The 25,369-nt window shown below is 41.9% G+C and overlaps 1 protein-coding gene across 3 annotated transcripts in view; it reads left to right on the top strand.

Annotated features, from left to right (window-relative positions):
* Positions 1 to 25,369, top strand: part of WDR35 (WD repeat domain 35) — a 315,141-nt gene that overhangs the window by 157,979 nt on the left and 131,793 nt on the right. For all 3 annotated transcript variants that reach the window (XM_033936987.1, XM_033936985.1, XM_033936986.1), the window contains one exon: positions 18,648 to 18,717. In XM_033936987.1, coding sequence (XP_033792878.1) covers positions 18,648 to 18,717 — 70 coding nt within the window. The remainder of the gene's footprint in view (positions 1 to 18,647; positions 18,718 to 25,369) is intronic.

The following is a 25,369-nucleotide window of genomic DNA, read 5'->3' as shown; positions in this document are numbered from 1 at the left end:
GAGAGCCAGACTAAAGGGGGAGCAGAAGGAAGAAGATACGTGCCAGACCAATGGTGTGGGGAGGATGGAGTGGAGGGAGAGATGGAAGGGAGAAGTACAGTAACAGAGCAGATACCATATGGAAGAGACAAAGAGAAGGCAGACAGTGGATGGAAGGAACCAAAAATCCCTCCTCTTGTAATTTTCCTTGATTGTCTCATCTGCCTCCAATTATTGTTTATCCCAGGACAATCAGGCAGCATATTCTCAACAGTGGGTGACGTCACCGACGGAGCCCCGTAGCAGACAGCCTCGAAAGCAGACTTGCTTGAAAATCTTTGTAAGAGCTTCCGAGTGCTGCGCTGCACATGCGCGAGTGCCTTCCCGCCTGAGTTAGGGCACGCGTCTCCTGTGAGGAACCTCAGTTCAACGTTTTCCGCAGAGCCGAGAAGTCCTCTTCTTTTAGCTCTGCAGCCTTCGTTGCCTTCTCTCATCATGGCTTTTGTTATTTTATTAGTCGCTGTGCTCGCTTTTCATTGTTCCTTTCTTTCTTATACCATAATTTAAAAAAAAAAAAAAAACCTTTTATTTTTTATTTTTTCTTCCGTCAGCGGCCTTACGGCCTAGGCCTGGCCACTTATCTCGTTCGGTACATCGGTCTTCATTTTTTCTATGTCCCGGCCTCTAACCGGGTTCAAAAAGTGTAGCCAGTGCAACAAGACCCTTTCAATCACCGATCCTCATAGTCGGTGTATTGTTTTTCTGGGTCCTGAACATTGTCCCGACGCTTGTTCGTGCTGTGCTACCCTCCAACCTCGGGCCCTTCATCGGCGCCGTGCCAATCTCCTTCAACTTTTTGGCACGATGGACCAGCCGGCTGACAAGGTCTCGACCTCTAAGTCCTCGACCTCGACTCCAGCTTCTGCCTCCACCAAGGCCTCGACGGCCTCGGCAGCAGCTTCTCTGAAGACTTTGACGGGTAAGTCTCCTGTCTCTCCTTCAGGTACTACTCCAGAGTCACAGGCATCCCAGGCCATATCTGCCGGCCTACCTGCCTCGACTAGACTTCCAGCTAAGCGTACCTCCAAGCATTGGGAATACTCAACCTCGAGGTCGCCCTCCTTGGAGCGCACTGCTGCACCTTCGAGACCTGATCCTTTTGTCTCGGTGCCCATGTTCGAGGACATGTTAAAAGCCATTCTGACGACACAGATTTCCTCGGTCATGGCTCAACTCCTCGACCCTGCTTCCTGTGAGCCAGCCTGAGCGGCAGTCTGAGACCCCGTTGGAAGCACCTAGAGGCAAGCTTCGGAAGTCTCGCCTGTTCTCATCCAGTGACTCTTCACCTTCTCCTCGGACACAGTCTCCTCCACCTTGACCGAAGCATCGCTCGAGGCATTCGAGGCATCTTGCTTCCAAGCTTCCTCAGGAGACATCTCTACAACAGAAACCTTCGCCTTCTCTGGATACTGAGACTTCTATGCCTCATTTATCCAAGGCTACTGAGACTTCTTCCAAATCTAAACATAAGTCTCGCAAAGCTATTACACCGGCTGCTTCTCCTCGAAATCCATAGAGGTAGAGGACTCCTCCATCGACCCCCGCCTCCGAGGGAGCCTTCTCCTCCTGCCTCGACCCAATCTGTTCCTCGAACCCCAGGAACTTCACCATCGAGGGTTTTGAAGTGCAAACACTCACTGACTCCTCCTCACGCAGGTAGTGCAGTTTCCTCAATCCCTGTGTGCCTGGATTCTGAGCCTCTGTCTCAGTATTCCAGAGAGGCTTCTCCCTCCTACTCAGTAGTTCCTCGGTCTCGCACTCCTTCTCCGGAAGATGCCTCGACATCAAAGTCTGCCTCTTTTGCCAGGTTCGTCTTTGACATGGGAAAAGCTTTTCAACTGGATCTCCACTCTGATTCCAAGTATACACCTGAATACTTGGCCGACATGGAGTTGCCTTATCCACCCAAGGAGACCTTGAGGCTTCCTATGACTCCAGTATTGAAGCAAACTTTCTTAAGGAATATGGAAACTCCTTATTCCATCACAGCCATTCCATCCAAGCTGGAATCCAGGTATCGCACAGTCTTTGGTGGTGGAATCTTTAAAGAAAGTTCATCCATCTAAGCTTTACGTTGCGGTCCCTCCAGGCAGGGAGGGCCATACCATGGACAAGTTTGGTCGCAGATTATACCAGAATTCCATGATGGCTAACAGAATTCTCAATTATAACTACATTTTCATGGCTTATTTTAACCATTTCCTCAAATTACTACCTAAATTCTACCCGGCTCTTGAGGAACAAAGTCTTCCAGAATTCAAACAGATCATCAGACTCTGTCTCAACTTAGCATCTTCATGCTGCAAGCCACATACGATGCTTTTGAGTTCTCTTCTAGAGTTTTGGCCTTTGCAGTAGGCATGCGCCATCTTGCCTGGCTCCACATTGTTGTTATGGATCCCAATCTGCAGGACTGTCTAGCGAACTTGCCTTGCCAGGGAAATGAACTCTTTGATGATTCTATTGAAGCTGCTACAAAGCGCCTCTCTGAACATGAGCGCTCTTTTGCTTCCTTGATTCGGCCAAAGCCTAAGACTCCTCTTGTTCGGCCATACAAGCAACCACCGCATCATTATCCCCAAAAAACAACACCAGCTTTCTCCAGGCCTCCACCTCGAAGGCCTCCACAACAACAACGACAGTAGAAGGCTCAGACTCCTGCTGCGACTAAACCAGCTCAGTCTTTTTGACATTCCCAGTCTGAGCATGCCAATCTCCCTGCATCAAAATTCTCTTCTGCCCATAGGAGGTCGTCTTCACCAATTTTATCACCAGTGGGAGATGATCACCTCAGATCTCTGGGTTCTCATCATCCTTCGGGAAGGATACTCACTTCATTTTCTTCATGTGCCTCCAGATTGCCCTCCAATTCATCACAACTTCCCCTTCTTCTTCAGGAAGCTCAGGCTCTTCTTTGTCTTCGAGCTGTCGAGGAGGTTCCTCTAAACCAATGGGACATGGGCTTTTATTCCCGTTATTTTCTAGTCCCAAAGAAGACAGGGGATTTGCGACCCATTCTGGACCTCAGAGCCCTCAACAAATTTCTACTCAAAGAGAAGTTTCGGATGCTATCTTTACCAACCTTATATTCCCTGATGGATGGATCAGGGAGATTGGCTATGCTCTCTGGATCTCAAAGAGGCTTACACTCATATCCCGATTCATCCAGCCTCTTACAAATATCTTCGATTCAGGGTGGGGAATTTTCATCTAAAATACAGAGTTCTTCCTTTCGGACTCACCTCATCCCCCAGAGTCTTCACAAAATGTCTGATGGTGGTGGCTGAAGCCCTCCATGCCCAGGGTCTTCAAATTTTTCTATACCTCGACGACTGGCTTATCAAGGCCCCCTCTCAACAAGGGGTTATTGCAGCAACCCAACAGACTATTATGTTCCTCCAACGTCTGGGGTTCAAAGTCAACTTTCCAAAATCCCAGATGACCCCCATCTCAGTCTCTCCAATTCATTGGGGCCACTCTAGACACTGTCCAGCTCAGAGCATTTCTACCTCCACCACGTCGGGATACCCTCATTCGCCTTTGCATCAAGTGTCTCATTTCACATCAATTTCAGCAAGACAAATGATGGTTCTGCTCGGTCACATGGCTTCTACAGTTCACGTGACTCCTTTTTCCAGACTTCACCTTCGCATCCTCAGTGGACCCTGGCATCTCAGTGGCAACAAGCTACCAACCCACAAATTACAGTAACTCCTTTGTTGAAGCAGTCTCTCCACTGGTGAATGCTCTTTTCCAATCTTTCCAAAGGTTTGCTGTTCCACAATCTCCCTCATCAGAAGATTCTCACAATAGACTCAATCTACGCATGGGGAGCCCATCTCGACAAACTCCGTACCCAAGGTCATTGGACTCCTGCGGACCTTCTTTGTCACATCAATCTGTTTGAACTCAGAGCAATTTTCAATGCTCTCAAAGCTTTTCAACACCTTCTTCATGACAACGTAGTCCTTGTCCGGACGGACAACCAAGTCGCCATGTACTATGTCAACAAACAGGGAGGTACGGGATCTCACTCCCTTTGTCAAGAAGCTCTGAAGCTGTGGGATTGGGCAATCCATCAGAACATCTTTCTCAGAGCTGCATATATTCAAGGTCAGCACAACTGTCTTGGCGGACAAATTGAGTCGTCTTCTGCAACCTCACGAATGGACACTCAATTCCTCGCCTCTACATCAGGTTTTTGCTCAATGGGGGACCCCTCAGATAGACCTCTTTGTGTCTCCCCTCAACAACAAGCTGCCTCAGCCCAGTGTCTCAAGGCACATGCTTTTCTCCTGGATTGGACGGGTCGCTTTCTCTATACCTTCCCTCCATTCCCTCTGATTCTCAAGACAGAACATGCCACCATGATTCTGATAGCTCCTCGTTGGCCCAGACAACCGTGGTACTCCCTTCTACTTCAACTCGGCATCAGGGAGCCTCTGCTTCTACCAGTTTTTCCCTCTCTGCTTACTCTGAGTCAAGGATCCTTGCTACATCCCAACCTGCAGTCTCTACACTTAACAGCTTGGTACCTTTCAACCTAACAGACTCTATACAGTTCTCTCAGTCTGTACAAGATATTTTGGTAGCTTCCAGAAAGCCGTCCACTCAGCAGTGTTACAGCCAGAAATGGACTAGATTTTCTGCTTGGTGTTCCACTCGCCATATGGAGCCAACGTCTACCTCCTTGGCTTCTGTTTTGGATTATTTACTTCACTTATCACATTCGGGACTTCAGTCTACATCTATCCGAGTCCATCTCAGTGCGATTGCTGCTTTTTATCAGCCTCTTGATGGGAAACCCCTGTCTGCACATCCTGTGGTTTCCCACTTAAACCACCCCCAGTGGTCTGGGATCTCAATGTTGTCTTGGCTCAATTGATGAAGCCTCCATTTAAACCAATTGATAAGGCTCATCTTGGAAAGTAGTTTTACTGATTGCCCTCATGTCTGCTTGAAGAGTCAGTGAGTTACAAGCTTTGGTTGCGGATCCACCCTTCACAGTTTTCCATCATGACAAGGTGGTCCTCCGTACTCATCCAAAATTCTTACCTAAAGTTTTTTCAGAATTTCACATCAATCAATCTGTTGTTCTTCTAGTATTTTTTTCCAAAGCCTCATTCTCACCCTGGAGAAGTGGCTCTCCATACTTTGGATTGCAAGCTGCCTTGGCTTTCTACTTGCAGCACATTCAACCTCACATGACAGCCCCACAACTTTTCATCTCCTTCGATCCAAATAAGTTGGGGCACACTGTCTCGAAGTGAACCATCTCCAACTGGACGGCTGCTTGCATCTCTTTCTGCTATGCTCAGGCTGGTCTCCCTCTGCAGGGTCGAATCACGGGCCACAGAGTTAGAGCTATGGCGGAGTCTGTAGTTTACCTCAGATCAACTCCTATTGAGGAAATCTGCAAGGCTGCCACTTGGTCCTCGGTTCATACATTCACCTCTCATTACTGTCTGGATACTTTCTCCAGAAGGGAAGGCCATTTTGGCCAATCTGTTTTGCAAAATCTTTTTTCTTAACTTGCCAACTCTCCCTTCATCCCATTATGCTTAGCTTGGAGGTCACCCACTGTTGAGAATATGCTGCCTGCTTGTCCTGGGATAAAGCACAGTTACTTACCGTAATAGAAATAAGATAGAAGGTAGGTAGGGGCCAATCTCCAAACCAGCTTAAAGCAGATACAAGATAACTTAAATATTACTTGTGCTTACTGGCAGCCAATGCAGCATTCGGTAGTAAGGACTGATATGATCATTTTTCTTCAGCCCAAATATCAGACGGATAGTGCTGCACTATTCTCAATTTTCTCAGAATTTTCTTTGGTACTCCCAAATAAACAATGTAGCAATAGTCCAGTATAGATAACACCAATGCCTGCACCAATAATCTAAAGGATGGAGGATCAAAATATTTTTTGATGGTCTTTAGTTTCCATCGCGCAAAAAAGCACTTCTTCACCACTAAATTCGTATGTTCTACCATAGTTAAATTCGTATGTTCTACTATAGTTAAATTTGTTTAATCGCCCTATCATATATTCAGGGCGATGTACAATTCTAAAAATATTTTGTAACAGTACACAGGGGAACAAAAAGTTCATATAACAAATACATGACTTTCAAAACAGACGGGACTAGTAGGGTAAATAGGATAGAAATAGCACAGTTGTTATCCAGGGACAGCAGGCAGATATTCTCACAACCCACCCTCCTCCCCTGGTTGGCTTCTTAGCTAGGTATCTGAACTGAGGTTCCTCACAGGAGACGAGCGCCCTAACTCGGGCGAGAAGGCACTTGCGCATGCGCAGTGCAGCACTCGGAAGCTCTTACAAAGATCTTCAAGCAAGTCTGCTTTCGAGGCTGTCCGCTGCGGGGCTTCGTCAGTGACGTCGCCCACTGTTGAGAATATCTGCTTGCTGTCCCTGGATAACAACTGTGCTATTTCTATCCTATTTACCCTACTAGTCCCGTCTGTTTTGAAAGTCATGTATTTGTTATATGAACTTTTTGTTCCCTTGTGTACTGTTACAAAATATTTTTAGAATTGTACATCGCCCTGAATATATGATAGGGCGATTAAACAAATTTAACTATAGTAGAACATACGAATTTAACTATGGTAGAACATATGAATTTAGTGGTGAAGAAGTGCTTTTTTGCGCTATGGAAACTAAAGATCATCAAAAAATATTTTGATCCTCCATCCTTTAGATTATTGGTGCAGGCATTGGTGTTATCTATACTGGACTATTGCTACATTGTTTATTTGGGAGTACCAAAGAAAATTCTGAGAAAATTGAGAATAGTGCAGCACTATCCGTCTGATATTTGGGCTGAAGAAAAATGATCATATCAGTCCTTACTACCGAATGCTGCATTGGCTGCCAGTAAGCACAAGTAATATTTAAGTTATCTTGTATCTGCTTTAAGCTGGTTTGGGGATTGGCCCCTACCTACCTTCTATCTTATTTCGTGCTATACAACCCTACGAGGATAACCAGGAATTGCAGTTTATTCGCCTACCCAAAGATTACTGGCTGTAGATACAGGTCTTTTTTGGATAGGATGCTTGCATTTCAAGCAAGTAAACAACAGTTCTGGTTGGATAATTATATTAGTGGAGTCATGCTGTCTTATGGCGCATTTCAAAAAGAAATTAAGACTGTACTATTTAATAAATTCATTTCTTAACTGAAGTTTTATTCATAACAAAAATTTTACATTGTCTATACTCTAGGTAACATGTACTTTTACTTCTAGTATTTTGTATTTCACTGTTTGTTCCGTTCTCTTCAGTGTAAACCGCCTAGAAATCTTTTGATTGTGGCGGTATAGAAGAATAAAGTTATGTTATGTTATGTAAACTTGAAAGCAGAAACCAGACAACAAAGGTAGAAAAAAAATTTCTATTTCTTTCTTTTTTTTTTTTTTGTTTGCTTTAGGATAAAGTAGTATATTAGTTGTGTTGATAAACATTTATAAACAAAGCCCTGCCAGCTGAAGATCTCTTCTTCTAGTTTGCCAGCCAGAACTTTGATTTATAAAATGACAATTGTACAGAATATTGTTTCTTTTTATACTTTAATAAAATAAGTTCAGTATAAAATTATTTGAGGCTTGTGCAGATGAGATCATATGGTTTGTGAGGACAGGGTGGAGACAGGGATTGAGCTCACGAGGACAGGACGTGGACTGAGCTCACAAGGATGTGGACGGGGGCCGAGCTTGCGGAGACGGGGACAAATTTTTTCCTCGTGTCATTCTCTAACCTAAATGACCCCAGTAACTACAACACAAGGAAACAGCGATGGAGATGCACAAACTGGATGGCAAGAATCAAGTTCAACTGCCTTTATTGTGAAAATCATTGGATGACATTAAAAAGACTCGACACGATTTGTGTTTCGGCCTCTAAGGCCTGCATCAGGAGTCTATAAAAAATATATAAAACAGTAAGCCAAAATAAATTAAAAGCACTAGACAACATAAAATATGAATAAAATGATATACAAATAAAACATAGTATATTTGTAAAAATGTACAGGAATAGTACCACAAAGCTGGAAATCAGCCATCATTAGACTTATCTTAAAAAAACACCTTGAACCCAAATGACCCCAGTAACTACAAACCAGTCTCCAGCCTTCCATTCATCTCCAAGATCTTAGAAAAGACCATACTATTGCAAGTCCAGACCTTCATCGACAAACAAGATGCCCTCTCCTCCTACCAATCTAGCTTCAGGAAATTCCACAGCATGGAAGCAGTCCTGGCAGGCATCATTGATGACTACTGGAACATGCTAGATAAAGGAAACAATGTACTATTGGTTCTAGACCTTATTGGTGTATTTGACACCATCGATTATCCCCGTCTCCTCTCCAGACTCACTAATATTGGAATCTGCGAAATTGCACTGCACTGGTTCTCATCATTCCTAAGCCAAGGAACCCAAAGTGTTCTGCTAAGATCTGTTCTATCACAACCAAAACCAATAAAATATGGAGTTCCACAGGGTGCCCTCCTATCCCCTTTACTTTTCCAAGTTTATTTAAAATTTTCTATCCTGCTCTAGGGAAAACCTTCAAGGTGGCTTATAATCTAAAATATATTTAAAATACACAATATACAAGATAATCCACACATAATACAAAACAAAAATTGAAAACCTCCAAATCAGACCAGTAATAAATATTGCCTTAAAATACCAGATAAAGATCCACTCCTTTGTGGATGACATACAACTATAACTGCTGCTAGGTTCAAACTGAGACACCTAAATATCCAAACTACACATCTGCCCTACAGAATAAAGAGTCGGATGACTCAAAACAGTCTCCAATTAAACGCCACAAAAACTGAGCTCCTCTGGATATGGAAAGGTAACCCCACACTCATTCGTCTTTCGATCTCCTGGGAATTCACCACCCTAACTGCAAAGACAAGATATGCAACCTAGGAGTGACCCTCAACTCAAATCTATCACTCTCTGACCATATCTCTCAAGTGGTATCCACCTCATTCTGCTACCTCCAGCAACGCCAAAAAATCAGAAATTAGTTTTCAGAACCGGACTTCTCGCAGCTACTCTATGCCTTTGTCCACTCCTGTATGGACTACTGCAACCCACTACTAAATGGTCTTCAGAAAATATCCATCGACTACAATGAGTACAAAATGCTGCCATCTGCCTCCTAAAACTCTTGAGATATGTGACCTAATCGCCCCAGTGCTGCGCGCAGCTCACTGGCTACCTGTCAACAAATGATGTATATTCAAGGGCCTGTTAATGGCTTACAAAGTCTTCCACAACATAGTACCAACCTATATGGTCTCCAAACTGACACTTTACACCCCAAACCAGCAACTTAACTCGCAAGAAAAAAAAGACTATGCACACCGTCAGGATGCTCCCTCTGCCTTGAGAAAGCCTGGAAAAGATCCTACTCACATTATCTACCATGCCTCTGGAACCAATTACCACTGCACATCACATCACTAGAAAAATTACTGAACTTTAAGAAGGCAATAAAAATTCTTCCTCTAACCTTCCATAAAATTGCTCCAGTCTAAATACCACTGGTACTATCATGCCCTGCCACACACTCCATAATATAATGCCTAAAACATGTGCCGTTACGTATTACCTTGCCTTGCCATGCCACGTACTATCATGTACGGTCATTGTTGACATATCCATACTTTGCCAGACATTCCATACTATACCATGCCCAACATATATTATCATTCACAGTTATGTATTGTCCTACCAGGTCATGCACTGTTACATTCCTGCCAAGTTATATATTGTCTGCCAGACCATGTATTGTCATGTAGCATAATCCATTGCCATGCTCTATTATGTGCTGCCTTACCACACTTCGTACTGTCAAGCTCTATTAGTTACCGCAATATCATACCAAACTAATAACATCACCACCGCTGTATGAGGTCTTGTCCTATCATGTCCTGTTAAGTATTGCCATGCTTTATGAATACAGTGGAACACTCAGCAAATTTTTGTCTCGCAAACCGAGCACCGCCCCAATAAACGAGCACTTACAGCTTCAGGCAGCGCCGCTTCAGGGGGATGCCTCTTCCATCCGCCAGCCCGACTTCCACGCCAGGTGCCTTCCGTATGTTGGAGAGCCTCTGAGCCCACGCAGCCGAGTGCCATCCCACCTGCACACTGCTTATGATCACGCACAACGTCAATCATTGACAAATGACCGGCGCTTGAACAGCTTTAAGATAAGTGCTGGTTTTTGCTGTCACTTCATTTATTCATTTCTTTTTGTTTGGTTTTGCACTACATACTTCACGAATAGAAAAGAAATTAGCACTATATATATATTTATTCATATATCACAAAATAAGCAGTGCTCAATGAAAGATACCATTCCCTGCTTAAAAACTGTGTAGAATTTATTGATGATTCACCGGTGCAGGCATCTGAGAGCACAGCTTAAGTTTCATAGATAATCATTACTACAAGTCTTTTGTTTCAATTACACTGGTAATATAGCCATAAAAATTTACTTCAGTGGCCTATTCAGTGGCATATTCAAATGAGCAAGGCTAACAAAAATTGTAATGATTATAATGATTATGACATTGTAATTTAGTATTTCAGTGAATGTTGTGTGTGAAAGCTCCCGGGAACAAAATGTGTGGGGGCGAAATGTACGGGAAGGGGAATGAAACTTCCTACAACCCATCTAGACACCTACATTTACATCAGCCATAGAACTGACATAAGTGTAAATGTCTAAATATGGCAGGTATATGCCATAACTTAGCAGTATTCTGCAAATTACATGTGTACATGAGTCTCGCCTTTGTCCCACTCCATGCTATGTGGGTATTTGCAGATAGCACTCAGACAGAATTTTTGTATTTACACACATATGTGCCTGTGAGGAAGTAAGGGGTATTCCCTCACTGATACTGCAATTACACCACTATACAGCAAGGAATGCTAGCTCACATAGTGGAAAAGTAAGCCTCTTTAGTGTAGGTGGGGCAGCCCTGCTGAGTCATGGGGACAGGACTCAGACAAAGAGGAGTTCATATGCCCTGGAGTCAGTCAGAGAGGTCCCACTGGAAGAGACTTCCAGAGAGAGGCTTGGGACAGCAGCAAGACAAGACTAAGGAGTGCCAATCCCAGGTTTGCCAATTGACAGACCAGAATTTGGTTTATCAGAACCAAGTAGAAATGGCTCATTCAGAAAGGGTGCATCTATAACAAGAGTTGGCCAGTTCAGTGCCAGTAGAGAAGTATCTCAAATTGTGGAAACAGTTGTTTAACCTCCAATAGGAGAATCAAGAGACTCAAGGCAGTTGGAATCTTCAAGAGAAATCTCTCCATATTAATCTGCTTGAGCTGTGAGCAATTCACAAAGCTCTCCATGCCTTTCAAGATCAAGTAGTACTTCACAAACTTCCACTGTTCTGTTCCAAAATATACATTCCTAACTGCCTGGAGTCAGATGCTTTTCTTCTTGCCTGGACTGACAAGTTTCTGTATACTTTCCCTCCAATTCCATTAATAGGAAAAACCTTATTCAGACTTCACCAAGAACAAGCTACCATGATCCTCATAGCACCTCAGCGGCTGTGACAACCATGGTTTTCTCTTCTTCAACTCAGTGTCCGGGAACCCTTCCCACTTCAAATCTTTCCAACCTTAATAACACAGAATGAGGGGTTCTTTCTCCATCCGAATCTTTGATTCACAGTGTGGTTTCTCTCTCCCAGCAAGTGGATACATTTAAACCACAGGTGTCAAAGTCGGTCCTCGAGGGCCGGAATCCAGTCGGGTTTTCAGGATTTCCCCAATGAATCTGCATGAGATCTATTTGCATGCACTGCTTTCAATGCATATTCATTGGGGAAATCCAGAAAACCCGACTGGATTCCGGCCCTCGAGGAGGGACTTTGACACCCCTGATTTAAACTGTCTACACCGGTATCAGCCATCATCGAAGCTTCCAGGAAACCTTCCACACAATGGTGTTACCATTTTAAGTGGACTAGATTCACACTTTAGTGTAACCAGCACTTGTTACATTCAGACACATGTCCTCTCCCATCAATCCTGAATTATCTCATACACCTCTCCAACTCTGGTTTAAAAACCACTTCAGTCAGAGTTCATCTTAGTGCCATTAGCACTTTGCATACACCTCTGGATAAAAAAAAACTCCTTCTGTCCGTTCTTTGATCTCCAGTTTCATGAAAAGCCTTTTTCATACCAAACCACCAATCAAACCTCTAGTTGCTTGGAATCTTAATATTATATTATCAGCCCTGATGAAGATTCCCTTTGGGCTAATGATGTCTTCATCTCTCAGACATATCACGTGCAAAGTGGTGTGTTTAATCTGTATAACTTCACGCCGAGTCAATGAACTACTTCTCAGATCTACCATATACAACATTCTACCATGATAGGGTACATAAGAATAACCGTACTGGATCAGACCAATGGTCCATAAAGTCCAGTAGCATGTCCTCACAGTGGCCAATCCAGGTGATTAATACCTGGCCAAAACCCAAAGAGTAGCAACATTCCATGCTACTGATCCAGGGCAAGCAGTGGCTTCCCCCATGTCTTTTTCAAGAACAGACTATGGACTTTTCCTCCAGGAAATTGTCCAGACCTTTATTTAAACCAGTTATGCTATCTGCTCTAACCATAATCTCTAGAAATGCATTCTAGAGCTTAACTATTCTCTGAGTGAAAAAAAATTCCTCCTATTGTTTTTAAAAGCATTTCCCTGTAATTTCATCAAGTGTCTCCTAGTCTTTGTAATCTTTGACGGAGTGAAAAATCGATCCACTTGTACCCGTTCCACTCTACTCTGAATTTTGTAGACTTCATAGTAACATAGTAACGTAGTAGATGACGGCAGATAAAGACCCGAATGGTCCATCCAGTCTGCCCAACCTGATTCAATTTAAATTTTTATTTTTAATTTTTTCTTCTTAGCTATTTCTGGGCAAGAATCCAAAGCTTTACCCGGTACTGTGCTTGGGTTCCAACTGCTAAAATCTCTGTTAAGACTTACTCCAGCCCATCTACACCCTCCCAGCCATTGAAGCCCTCCCCTGCCCATCCTCCACCAAACGGCCAGACACAGACCATGCAAGTCTGCCCAGTAACTGGCCTAGTTCAATATTTAATATTATTTTCTGATTCTAAATCTTCTGTGTTCATCCCACGCTTCTTTGAATTCAATCACAGTTTTACTCTCCACCACCTCTCTCGGGAGCGCATTCCAGGCATCCACTACCCTCTCCGTAAAGTAGAATTTCCTAACATTGCCCCCGAATCTACCACCCCTCAACCTCAAATTATGTCCTCTGGTTTTACCATTTTCCTTTCTCTGGAAAAGATTTTGTTCTACGTTAATACCCTTCAAGTATTTGAACGTCTGAATCATATCTCCCCTGTCTCTCCTTTCCTCAGGGCTTCCAGTCTCTCCTCATACGTCTTCTGGCGCAAGCCTCCTATCATTTTCGTCGCCCTCCTCTGGACCGCCTCAAGTCTTCTTACGTCTTTCGCCAGATACGGTCTCCAAAACTGAACACAGTACTCCAAGTGGGGCCTCACCAATGACCTGTACAGGGGCATCAACACCTTCTACTGACTACGCCTCTCTTTATACAGCCCAGCATCCTTCTGGCAGCAGCCACTGCCTTGTCACACTGTTTTTTTCGCCTTTAGATCTTCGGACACTATAACCCCAAGGTCCCTCTCCCCGTCCGTGCATATCAGCTTCTCTCCTCCCAGCATATACGGTTCCTTCCTATTATTAATCCCCAAATGCATTACTCTGCATTTCTTTGCATTGAATTTTAGTTGCCAGGCATTAGACCATTCCTCTAACTTTTGCAAATCCTTTTTCATATTTTCCACTCCCTCTTCGGTGTCTACTCTGTTACAAATCTTGGTATCATCTGCAAAAAGGCACACTTTTCCTTCTAACCCTTCAGCAATGTCACTCACAAACATATTGAACAGGATTGGCCCCAGCACCAAACCCTGAGGGACTCCACTAGTCACCTTTCCTTCCTCCGAGTGACTTCCATTAACCACCACCCTCTGGCGTCTGTCCGACAGCCAGTTTCTGACCCAGTTCACCACTTTGGGTCCTAACTTCAGCCCTTCAAGTTTGTTCAACAGCCTCCTATGAGGAACTGTATCAAAGGCTTTGCTGAAATCCAAGTAAATTACATCTAGCATATGTCCTCGATCCAGCTCTCTGGTCACCCAATCAAAAAATTCAATCAGGTTCGTTTGGCACGATTTACCTTTTGTAAAGCCATGTTGCCTTGGATCTTGTAACCCATTAGATTCAAGGAAGTACACTATCCTTTCTTTCAGCAACACTTCCATTATTTTTCCAACAACTGAAGTGAGGCTCACCGGCCTGTAGTTTCCTGCTTCATCCCTGTGACCACTTTTATGAATAGGGACCACATCCGCTCTCCTCCAATCCCCAGGAATCACTCCCATCTCCAGAGGTTTGTTGAACAAGTCTTTAATAGGACTCGCCAGAACCTCTCTGAGCTTCCTTAGTATCCTGGGATGGATCCCGTCTGGTCCCATCGCTTTGTCCACCTTAAGTTTTTCAAGTTGCTCATAAACACCCTCCTCCGTGAACGGCGCAGAATCTACTCCATTTTCTCGTGTAACTTTGCCAGACAATCTCGGTCCTTCTCCAGGACTTTCTTCTGTGAACACAGAACAGAAGTATTTGTTTAGCACATTTGCTTTCTCCTCATCACTCTCCACATATTTGTTCCCAGCATCTTTTAGCCTAGCAATTCCATTTTTTATCTTCCTCTTTTCACTAATATATCTGAAAAAAATTTTATCTCCCTTTTTTACATTTTTAGCCATTTGTTCTTCCGCCTGTGCCTTCGCCAAACGTATCTCTCTCTTGGCTTCTTTCAGTTTCACCCTGTAGTCCTTTCTGCTCTCCTCTTCTTGGGTTTTTTTATATTTCATGAACGCCAACTCTTTCGTCTTTATTTTCTCAGCCACTAGGTTGGAGAACCATATCGGCTTCCTTTTTCTCTTGTTTTTATTGATTTTCTTCACATAAAGGTCCGTAGCCATTTTTATCGCTCATTTCAGCTTAGACCACTGTCTTTCCACTTCTCTTATGTCCTCCCATCCTAACAGCTCTTTCTTCAGGTACTTTCCCATTGCATTAAAGTCCGTACGTTTGAAATCTAGGACTTTAAGTATCATATCTCGCCTCAGCTGTCTCTTTTCCAAGCTGAAGAGCCCTAACCTTTTTAGTCTTTCCTCATACGAAAGGAGTTCCATCCCCTTTATCATCTTGGTTGCTCTTCTTTGAACCTTTTCTAGTGCCACTATATCTTTCTTAAGATAAGGACATCAGAATTGAACACAATACTCCAGGTGAGGTCACACCATTGAGCGATACAGAGGCATTATAGCATTCTTAGTCTTATTAACCATCCCTTTTTTAAAAATAATTCCTAGCATCTTGTTTGCTTTTTTGACTGCCACCGCACATTGGGCAGAAGATTTTATTGTATTGTCTACAATGTCACCCAGATCCTTTTCTTGGGCACTAACCCCCAAGGTGGACCCTACCATCTAGTAACTGTGATTTGGGTTATTCTTCTCAATGTGCATCCAAAATTTCTTCCTAAGGTCATCTCGGATTTTCATTTGAATCAGTCTGTAGTTTTTCCTGTCTTGTTTCCAAAACCGGCCAAGTGGAATCTGTCCTTGCGGTGGTCTGAAACTCAGGACCCCTTATCACAAAGAATAAAAGTCTCCTCCCTTCTATTTCATTCTCTTCAGTGGTGGCTGTGTCCAACCAATCTATCCAGAGGTCTCCTATTCCATATTCCACCATATCAGAGAATACTAACTATAGATGCTTGCATGTATGTGTGGGGGGGCTCATCTAAACGACCTTTGCACTCAAGGAGCCTGGTCTGCTCGAGAGCAAACTTTACATATCAATCTCCTAGAGCTACCAGCAATTCGCTATACTCTCAGGACATTCCAGGATTGTTTTCTCAACCAAATCATTCTGGTCAAGACAGACAACCAAATGGCGATGTACAGGGAAGAACTGGATCTCTTCCTCTCTGTCAGAAGGTTTCCCACATTTGGAAGTGGGCAATCTCACAAAATATCTTTCTCAAAATGGTATATATACCAATGCTTTGGCAGACAAACTCAGCAGATTTCTCCAATTGCACGAATGATCTCTCAATTCTAAAGTGCTGTGCTACATCTTTTCACTCTGGGGAACTCCTCAAGTAGACCTGTTTGTGTCTTTCAGCAATCACAAGTTACCTCGCTTCTGTTCCAAATAATTTTCTCCACATCGGCTGGAAGCAGATGCTTTCCTTCTGGACTGGACCCACAAATTCCTGTATGTATTTCCACCAGTTCCTCTTATAACAAAGATATTGTTCAACCTCAAGTGGGAACTGGCCACCATGATTCTAATTGCTCCATGGTGGCCCCATCAGCCTTGGTTCCCCTACTCCTTCACCTGTCTAGCAAGGATCCCATGCCATTACAAATTTTCCCTTCTCTGATAACTCATAGCCACGGTTCACGTCTGCAGCCCAATCTACAATCGCTACATGTCACAGCTTGGTTCCTTGCCACTTAACTGAGCCAGATATGGAATTTTCTGCTTCAGTCGCGGCCATTATTGCTGCTTCCAGGAAGCCTTCTACGCAGCAATGTAACCGATCTAAGTAGACCCATTTTTCTACCTGGTATACTCTCCATTCCATGAAGTTAAGAGGTGATAGGCTCAGGAAGAGTGGTAGATTGCTTGGAACAGTCTCCTGGTAGAGATGGTGGAGACAGAGACTGTGTCTGATTTCAAAAAAGCCTGGGATAGGAACGTGGGATCTCTTAGAGAGAGGAAGAGATAATGGTTACTATGGATGGACAGACTGGATGGGCCATTTGGCCTTTATCTGCCATCATGTTTCTATGGATCTGACCACCTCCTCCATACCTTAAGTGTTGGACTACTTGCTACATCTTTCCAACTCTGGCCTCAAGACTCCTTCACTGAGGGTTTACCTTAGTGCCATTAGTGCATTTCATGTTCTCCTCAACACCAAACCACTTGTTACTCATCTGATTGTATCCAGATTTATGAAAGTTCTTTTCAACTCTAAACCTCCACTAAAACTACCTCTGGTGGTCTAGGACCTCAATGTTGACCTTTCAGCTCTGATGAAGCCTCCATTTGAACCTCTTGCAACCACATATCTTACTTAGAAAACAAATGTTTTTAATATCTGTTACTTCCACTCGACGTATCAGTGAGCTTCAAGCACTCGTCTGTGACCCACCTTTCACCATTTTTCACCATGACAAGGTGGTCCTTCGCACTCATCCAAAATTCCTTCCAAAAGTGGTCACAGAATTTCATCTCAATCAATCCATTGTGTTGCTCGTCTTCTTTTTGAAGCCTCATTCTCATCCTGGGGAAGCTGCCCTTCATACCTTGGACTGTAAATGTGCTCTTATTACTTGGAAAGAACTAAAGATCATAGATTTCCTCAACTGTTCGTTTCCTTTGATCCTAACAGGCTGGGAGTTAATGTTTCCAAACGCACTCTTTCTTCTTTGCTAGCAGCCTGCATCTCCTTCTATGCTCAGGCTGGATTGCACCTTGAGAGACATATTACAGCACATAAAGTGCGAGCCATGGCTACATCAGTGGTATTTTTACATTCTAGGACAATTATAGATATTTACAAGGCAGCAACTTGGTCTTCTGTTCATACCTTCACATCTCACTACTGTCTGGAGACTTTCTTGAGATGATATGGCCGTTTTGGTCAGGCAGTTCTACAGAATTTATATTCTACTAAAAGCCAACTTTCCCTCCATTCCCTGTCTTTTCAGCTTGGGAGTCTCACATGTGAGAATATGCTGCCTGTTTGTCCTAGGATAATGTAAAAATGTGTATTTTAATAGCAAAGTTCCACTATATCATGCTTCTTTGTGATTTATCTTAACACACGTGGAGAATCTCAGAATGCCACCTATATAATGAAATGCGATACAATACAGTGTGGCAGCACTCGTCACTGGCTCACCCAATCATGTGAAGCTAACTTAATCTATACTATGCCCTACCAACAGCGACATTGAACAAACAAGCTAAGTGTTTGATGTTTAGTGGAATGTAAATTTATGAAAATATAAGGAAATGAATTTGAAAATGATAGAGATGTAAATGAAAAATATGATGGAAAAGTGGTTAAATGAAAACCCTTGAAAAATATTAGATATGAAGCAATATGAATTTGTAAAGTACATATTGCTTCATATCTACCTGGCTAAATCACTTTGAATATCAACCCCTTGTTTCCTAGTTTTGTCTGCTTTATTTCACATATTCATCTTTCAGTTTTGCTGTTTATAATTCCTTAAATTGAAATAAAACTATGCAGAACTGTTGTGCTACTCAATTAATCCTGATATAACTATTCTGCAAATTAAGACCATTTCACAACACACATGTGGTTGATGGTTGTTGGAGTTAATGGGATTATTTCTTCTAGGGTTTACCATGTTGATGACATGCCTTCTGGATCTGTAGATGGGACACTGGATTATAGTAAAATTTTAGCAGTAAGTAACATTTTCTTTATATTCCAATGGAAGTTGGAAATAATTATATAAAATGAGCATGCCTGTCTGTCTTTGTGAGGGCAAAATCACTTTCTGAGAATTTAACAGAATGGGATAGAACTTGGCGAGTGTGGAGGACAGATAGTAAAAACACATCAAGTTTGAAAGTGGGTCAAATTAGACCAGGGGTAAACCAAATCAGTTCATTTATTATAAATAGGTACTTTCTCTGTCCCTAGTATCCTCCCAGTCTGTTTTTGTACCTGGAGCAATTGAGGTTTCTCAGCTCACTGCACTAACCATTAGGCTACAGACAGATACACACACAAGACACAGACATATATAGGTAACGCAGTGTCACATATACAAACCCATATGCAGAAGGGTTAAAAAGCATTCCATGAGCCATGCTCAACATGATTTTTCTCATTACTGTTTGGGTACCATTTACATGCTGTTTAAAATTTTAAGACCGGCTAGAGTACTATAACACGAGACTGTTCAAGTAGCACAGTAGTTGGTGCTGTTCTACATATGATGCTTTTTATTAGACTAGCCTTAGGGCTTCTTTTACAAAACCGCAGTAGTGTTTCTGCTGCAGCCAATGCACCAAAGGCCATAGGAGTTGAATGGGCTTTGGTGCATTTGCAGCAGGGGAATCTCTGCTGTGGCTTTGAAAAAGGGGTCCTAAGTTATTTTTGTTCTCAGATTGGAAGGAACTGTGAATGGTAGAGCTGATATTCACTGTGTCCTTACTAAAAAGACAGATGGCTTTCTACATTGTGTCCTGAGAGCTATGTGAGAGTGATACTACAGTTTGGAAATCATTTACCCTCTCAGTTGCCAGAGTGTAGCTTCTAGAGAGAGGAAAAGGAACTTGAAAATAATGCAATACATTTTGCACTAATTTTACTGGTCAATGTGAGTGCTCAGATGTAGTGGAGCTGCGGTTTATGAGATACACTGTGGAATGAATGATTCATTTATTCTTTTTTACTATTGGAGTTCTGCTTCTATTTCATTCTATTCTATGTTATACACCACTTGATTTGACTTTCAAAGAAAGCAATATATTAAATTCAATAAACGATTACAGTATTAGCTTTGTTTCTGAAATTCCTTTGGCGTTCTGATTTTGATTTTTGCAAATAAATACCATTATAGTATGTACTCATCAAAAGCAATTGAAATGTATTTCCTAAAATTGAACTGTGTACAGAATATGGAGAATAATAGAATGGAGAAACAAAGTAGTAAGAACTTCACTAGGGTTGTCATATTTTTGTATAATTAAAGAATGAATGATCTATTTTTACTATATATGCTATTGATATATTCTGAGTCAAATTATTGTAGTCCTATGGAACAAAAGTTGACAGCATATAGGAGCTTATTAGTGAAACTACATGATGAAAACTATTTAACATGCTGTGCAATAGAGTATATTTTATTTAATTTAGAAACATAGAAACATGATGGCAGATAAAGGACAAATGGCCCATCTAGTCTGCCCATCCGCAGTAATCATTATCTCTTTCTCTCTTTTGAATTCAGACACAGTCTGTCTCCACCACCTCTTCTGGGAGACTGTTCCATGCATCTACCACCCTTTCTGTAAAAAAGTATTTCCTTAGATTACTCCGGAGTCTATTACCTCTTAACTTCATCCTATGCCCTCTCATTGCAGAGTTTCCTTTCAAATTAAAGAGACTCGTCTCATGTGCATTTACATTACCTAGGTATTTAAAAATTTCTATCATATCTCTCCTCTCCTGCCTTTCCTCCAAAATATACAGATTGAGATCTTTAAGTCTGTTCCCATGAGCTTTATGATGAAGACCACATACCATTTTAGTAGCCTTTCTCTGGACCGATTCCATCCTTTTTATATCTTTTTGAATGTGCGGTCTCCAGAATTGTACACAATATTCTAAATGAGGTCTCACCAAAGTCTTATACAGGGGCATCAATACCTCCTTTTTCCTACTAGCCATACCTCTCCCTATGCAACCTAGCATCTTTCTAGCTTTTGCCGTCACCTTTTCAACCTATTTGGCCACCTTAAGATCATCAAATACAATCACACCCAAGTCCCACTTACTAATTTGCTTAACCCAACAAGCTTAAGACAGCTTTCAATAAAAGAATAGCCATTTAGATCAATAATTACAGCTAAATATAGAAAGATGAGTCCTATATAATAGTTGAATTTCAGTAACATTTAGTAAACCTATTTATTTAAAAAAACATGTCTCATAATAATTGAGCATTTCTCAATTTCATAGGCAGGGGCATTCCATACTTCAGGACTGCTCTATAATAGTCCAATTCTTTGTTGCTAATTAACATCTTCTTACATTTGGTATTGCAAGTTTAATTTCGTGGAAGCATGGGGATATTTAATTGGATTATTCTGGGCAAAATCCAAGTAAAATATTTAAAATATTCAGTTTAAACCCCACTCTGGCTTTGCTGGAAGCCAGTGTAATTTGATCAGATATAGAGTTTGCATATTCAATGGACTTACTCTCTAAAATCAATTTTGCTGCTGCATTCTATAAAACCTAGATTCTGTGTACTTGTCTTTCTGAGCAACCCAGCAAAACATTATTGCAGTGGTCTGTTTTGAGATAAAACTAGCACCTGAATAATCAGTTTTAAATACTGTGCTCCAAAAACAGTTTCATAGCAGCATATCACTTTTTCTTTATGAAACATTTTATATTAGCATATTTGCATGCTGTTTCATTAGAGCATGTCAATTTTAGGGGTGAATTTTTATTTTTTTAAACTTTACAAACTACTAGTGATCAAGTTGTGCAGTTTTGCATGCTGAATCTAATGCTATCTTTAGAAACTACTTAAAATTAATTTTACCTACATCAAATCACAGTTGAAATATGTAGAAATTAAGTAATATTTTTGAACATACAAATAATCTGAACTATATCTATATCCACATAATTATCTTTAAAATGTCATTTACGCAGTTAATTGAATGCTGTTTAACAAAATTCAGAAAAGAGGCCATATCTTGGTTTGCTTCTGTTTTGGCTCATGAGCTCCCTGCTGACCATCTGACCCCTAATATAATGTTCCTCCTCTCCTGATTGTACACATGACCAGCAGCTGACTGGGGGTGTGATGGCCAGAAATGCCTTGAACTCTGCTGTTGTCATGGTACAGATAAGAGGTAGCTCAGAAACTCTGGAACTCCAGTCAAGTAATTGGTGAGTGTAGTTTCTTCAGTGTTGATGGATGGTGTATTCCTGGTGTGTTGTCTTATCTCCTTCACTTCTGATCTTCAGTATCTTTTCCACTGCATCTCACTACACAACATAGCTTGCAGAACTTACTTGCTGTAACCATATCAAGATGACCTTCTCACTGTAGGCATGACTATCTTCCTTACCTCTTCACATTGTTCTTCAAATAGTTGCAGCTGGAAAAGGAGATGCCTAGGACCTTATGTCAATTGCTATTTATTTTAATATTGAACCAACTTACCATGTAAACTCCAACACAGAAATCTAAAACTTTTTCAGATTCTTTCCTTTCAGATTATGCTTGGAAATCCATATTCTTATGAACCTTAGAGCTGTTGTGAGTCATCTGCTATGCGACACAGGTCCTATTTCCAATAGCACCAAACACATAGTCATAGCTTTGATCTGTGGTTGTCTTCACTGAGCTGAGAAAGATCAGGGTCAACAGAGATCTTAGTAAAATCAGGATTTATTTCCAGTTCAGTAGCAGAATCCAGCATTTTTCCAATGGGACCTGCCCATTTGTTGTTGCTTAACCTTTTCCTGTCGTGTGTCCCGAATGACGGGACATTCCAAAAAATGTTGTTTCCATCGTATGTCCCATGGCATGGGACATACAGTACACCTTCTACCTATCATTTGTCCCATCTATTGGGCCATTGTATTTACAATAGCTGTAAATGGTAACGGTGAATAATACAAAACTTTGCTGAAATAATTACGATTGGAACCAGCGTAACGTAAAATTTATTACGATAGGAAAAGGTTAATATCTTGTAAAGCAGTCACCAAGTGCCTGAATGGTAGTTTGCCTTTGTACAGGTTACAGACAATCCATACCAGCTTCCTTTATAGTTTCTCCTTAAGAATCACTCCTCCCTCCCAACCAGTGTTTACATTACAGGAATCACCTCCAATAGCTTGAAGAGTTTTGTCTGCCACTCTTTCAGCCATGCAACCAAATTATCAACAATTATTTCTCCATGAGTTTTCTCTTTATTTGCTTTTATAAGAACAAAATTCCTCAGAGATCTGCCTCCTGGCTCCATACAAGCTGTGTAATATTCTTCTTTTACCATACCTGGATACATTTTGCCTTTAGAAGACATTAGAATGTTTGTAGGTTTTAGCAAGCACATATTAAATAGGATATTGATCTCCTCCACCTGCTGTTTAGTATGCTTACTTAGGCCAGAAATGTATGATTTAACTTGAACCATGTATTTTTAACTCACACCTATTTCAAGGGTTCAGCTAATAGGATTTCAAGGTGCAGAAGATGTGACTGTGGTGCAGGAGCAGTTAGTGGGATAGAGCAATGTGTCCCAATCTTTACACAAGCCCAAGACACACCTACAGTTTGAAAATTTTTGTATAGCACATTTGACCTCTACAGAAGAGGCAGTGTAGACAGAGGAGAAGGAAAGCATTGAAAGGTACAGCAGAGGCTGAAAGAGCTCAGAAGAGAAGGATCAGGAAGGAGTAGAAGAAAAGGTACTGCTTGTAATTTGTGTGTTGCACAAAGCAGGTTCCAGCTATTCATGCCCTACATTGTATTTATTAATTCCCACACTCCAGAGATCATGCTGTGTCTAGGAAGAAGAGAAACGCGTGTAACTATAGTACACAGAAAGGAGCTCCTACACAATTAAAAGCCACCACTGGTATCTTATTTTTTTCAGGAACCTAAGTGTTAAAGCCTATTTGCTGAGATTTATCTGATCTTCAGGCAATGATGACTTTTTTTCTGTGGCACATAGCACAGTTGTTAAACACTGAGAGAGAGGAATAGTGAAAGGAGGATGACTGAGCAGGAAAGGACAAGCAAAACCCACCAGAAGAAACAGACCTCACGAATTTCAGGATCTAGGCCTGAATTTAATATCCCACCATGTTTTGAGGGATCTATAACAGTATACATTAGCGCCAGACAGGCAGGATTTTTTTTATACTCTGAGTGCTCTAGTGCTGCTAGTAAAACTGGAGAAGACTGGGATGATAATAGCAAATGTGGTTTTCCTGAAGCAGCTCCTGGATAGACTACCCCAGGCTATGAGAAAATGGGTGAGACAGCACCTTAAGCTAATGCTAGAAACTGCCTTGGACGTGACGGAAGTGTTTCGCTAAGTCCAATATGTTCCTGAACGTGGGAGTGAAAAGAGACCATAATCTTCCCTACCCAGAGTACATATCTACCCTCAGAAACTTGAATAAATTTGTGCAGAGGGCAAGCCAACTGTTTGTGTAGAAGAAGTGCCACCCCCATTGCTTTCTGTTAAAGGAGGCAAACACCAGCTCTCCAACCCAGTCCCTTTGCAGTTTTACCTGCTCAGAATTGGTGTGTTGAGTTTCCTGCATAAGAAGTATATCTATTTTAAATTGTTTACAATAGCTGAGGATCTTTGTGCATTTCATTGGGGAATGAATACTATCTACATTAGTGACCACTTGCAAGCCACTCAGGATCATACAAAGAATCATATACTAAACTAAACTAAACCTTAGGTTTATATACCGCACCATCTCCATGGTTGTGGAGCTCGGCACGGTTTACAGGAATTGTAATGAGAAAGGAACTACAAGGAAAGGGCTAGATGAGGATCAGAGGAAAGAAGGAAGTTAGAGGGCTAGGATGTCAAATGAGGAGGATTTTTGAGAATAACCAGGTTTTCAGATGTTTACGGAAGGGTTGGAGAGCACTCAGGTTCCGAAGGGGGGAGGTAAGGTTGTTCCAGAGCTTGGTGAGTCTGAGGTGGAGGGAAGTCCCCACATTATAAGGAATGAAATACACAAGGCACTGCTTGCAGTCTCCCAGCTGAACTTCCTTAAGGGTTTACAAAAACAATTCAGAGCTATATTACCCCTGGAAGCAATGAGCATCACGGTCACACAGGTTCCTAGACCCTTCTCCATAAACCCCCTTTTACTCCAAAGAATCCCCCCATCCAACCCAGCCCCAAAATTTACTCTTCAGCTACTCAAATTCATTCCTTTCCATCCATTCACAGCCTCCACAACAACATTCACACTCCCTACACACTCCACTAAGTAGTAACCATTCCTCCAAATAAAACAAATGGGAAACTCCCCAGATCCTATAGGTTTACTTTGTCCCAGCCCCCCCCCCCTCCCCGACACACAATGAAAATGCAATTCAAATCAACACACACCAGAATCACCTAAAATATATTACTGATGTTTCCAAGTAAACCAGAACACATAATTTGTCAACTAGGCCCATATGTGGGGTACATTACTTTCCAGTATCTCAGACCTGTAGATACCAAGTATGGGCATAAAAATGCAATAAGAAGTTGGACTACAATCTCACAAGGCAAGCACAATTGATAGAGCCTTTGCTGCCATAAACATGACCTTCACCAACA

Source organism: Geotrypetes seraphini, chromosome 3, assembly GCF_902459505.1.
Source record: "Geotrypetes seraphini chromosome 3, aGeoSer1.1, whole genome shotgun sequence".
NCBI classification, from domain to species: domain Eukaryota; kingdom Metazoa; phylum Chordata; class Amphibia; order Gymnophiona; family Dermophiidae; genus Geotrypetes; species Geotrypetes seraphini.
Note: the sequence above shows the minus strand (reverse complement) of the source record. Positions and strands in the feature narration are given on the sequence as shown.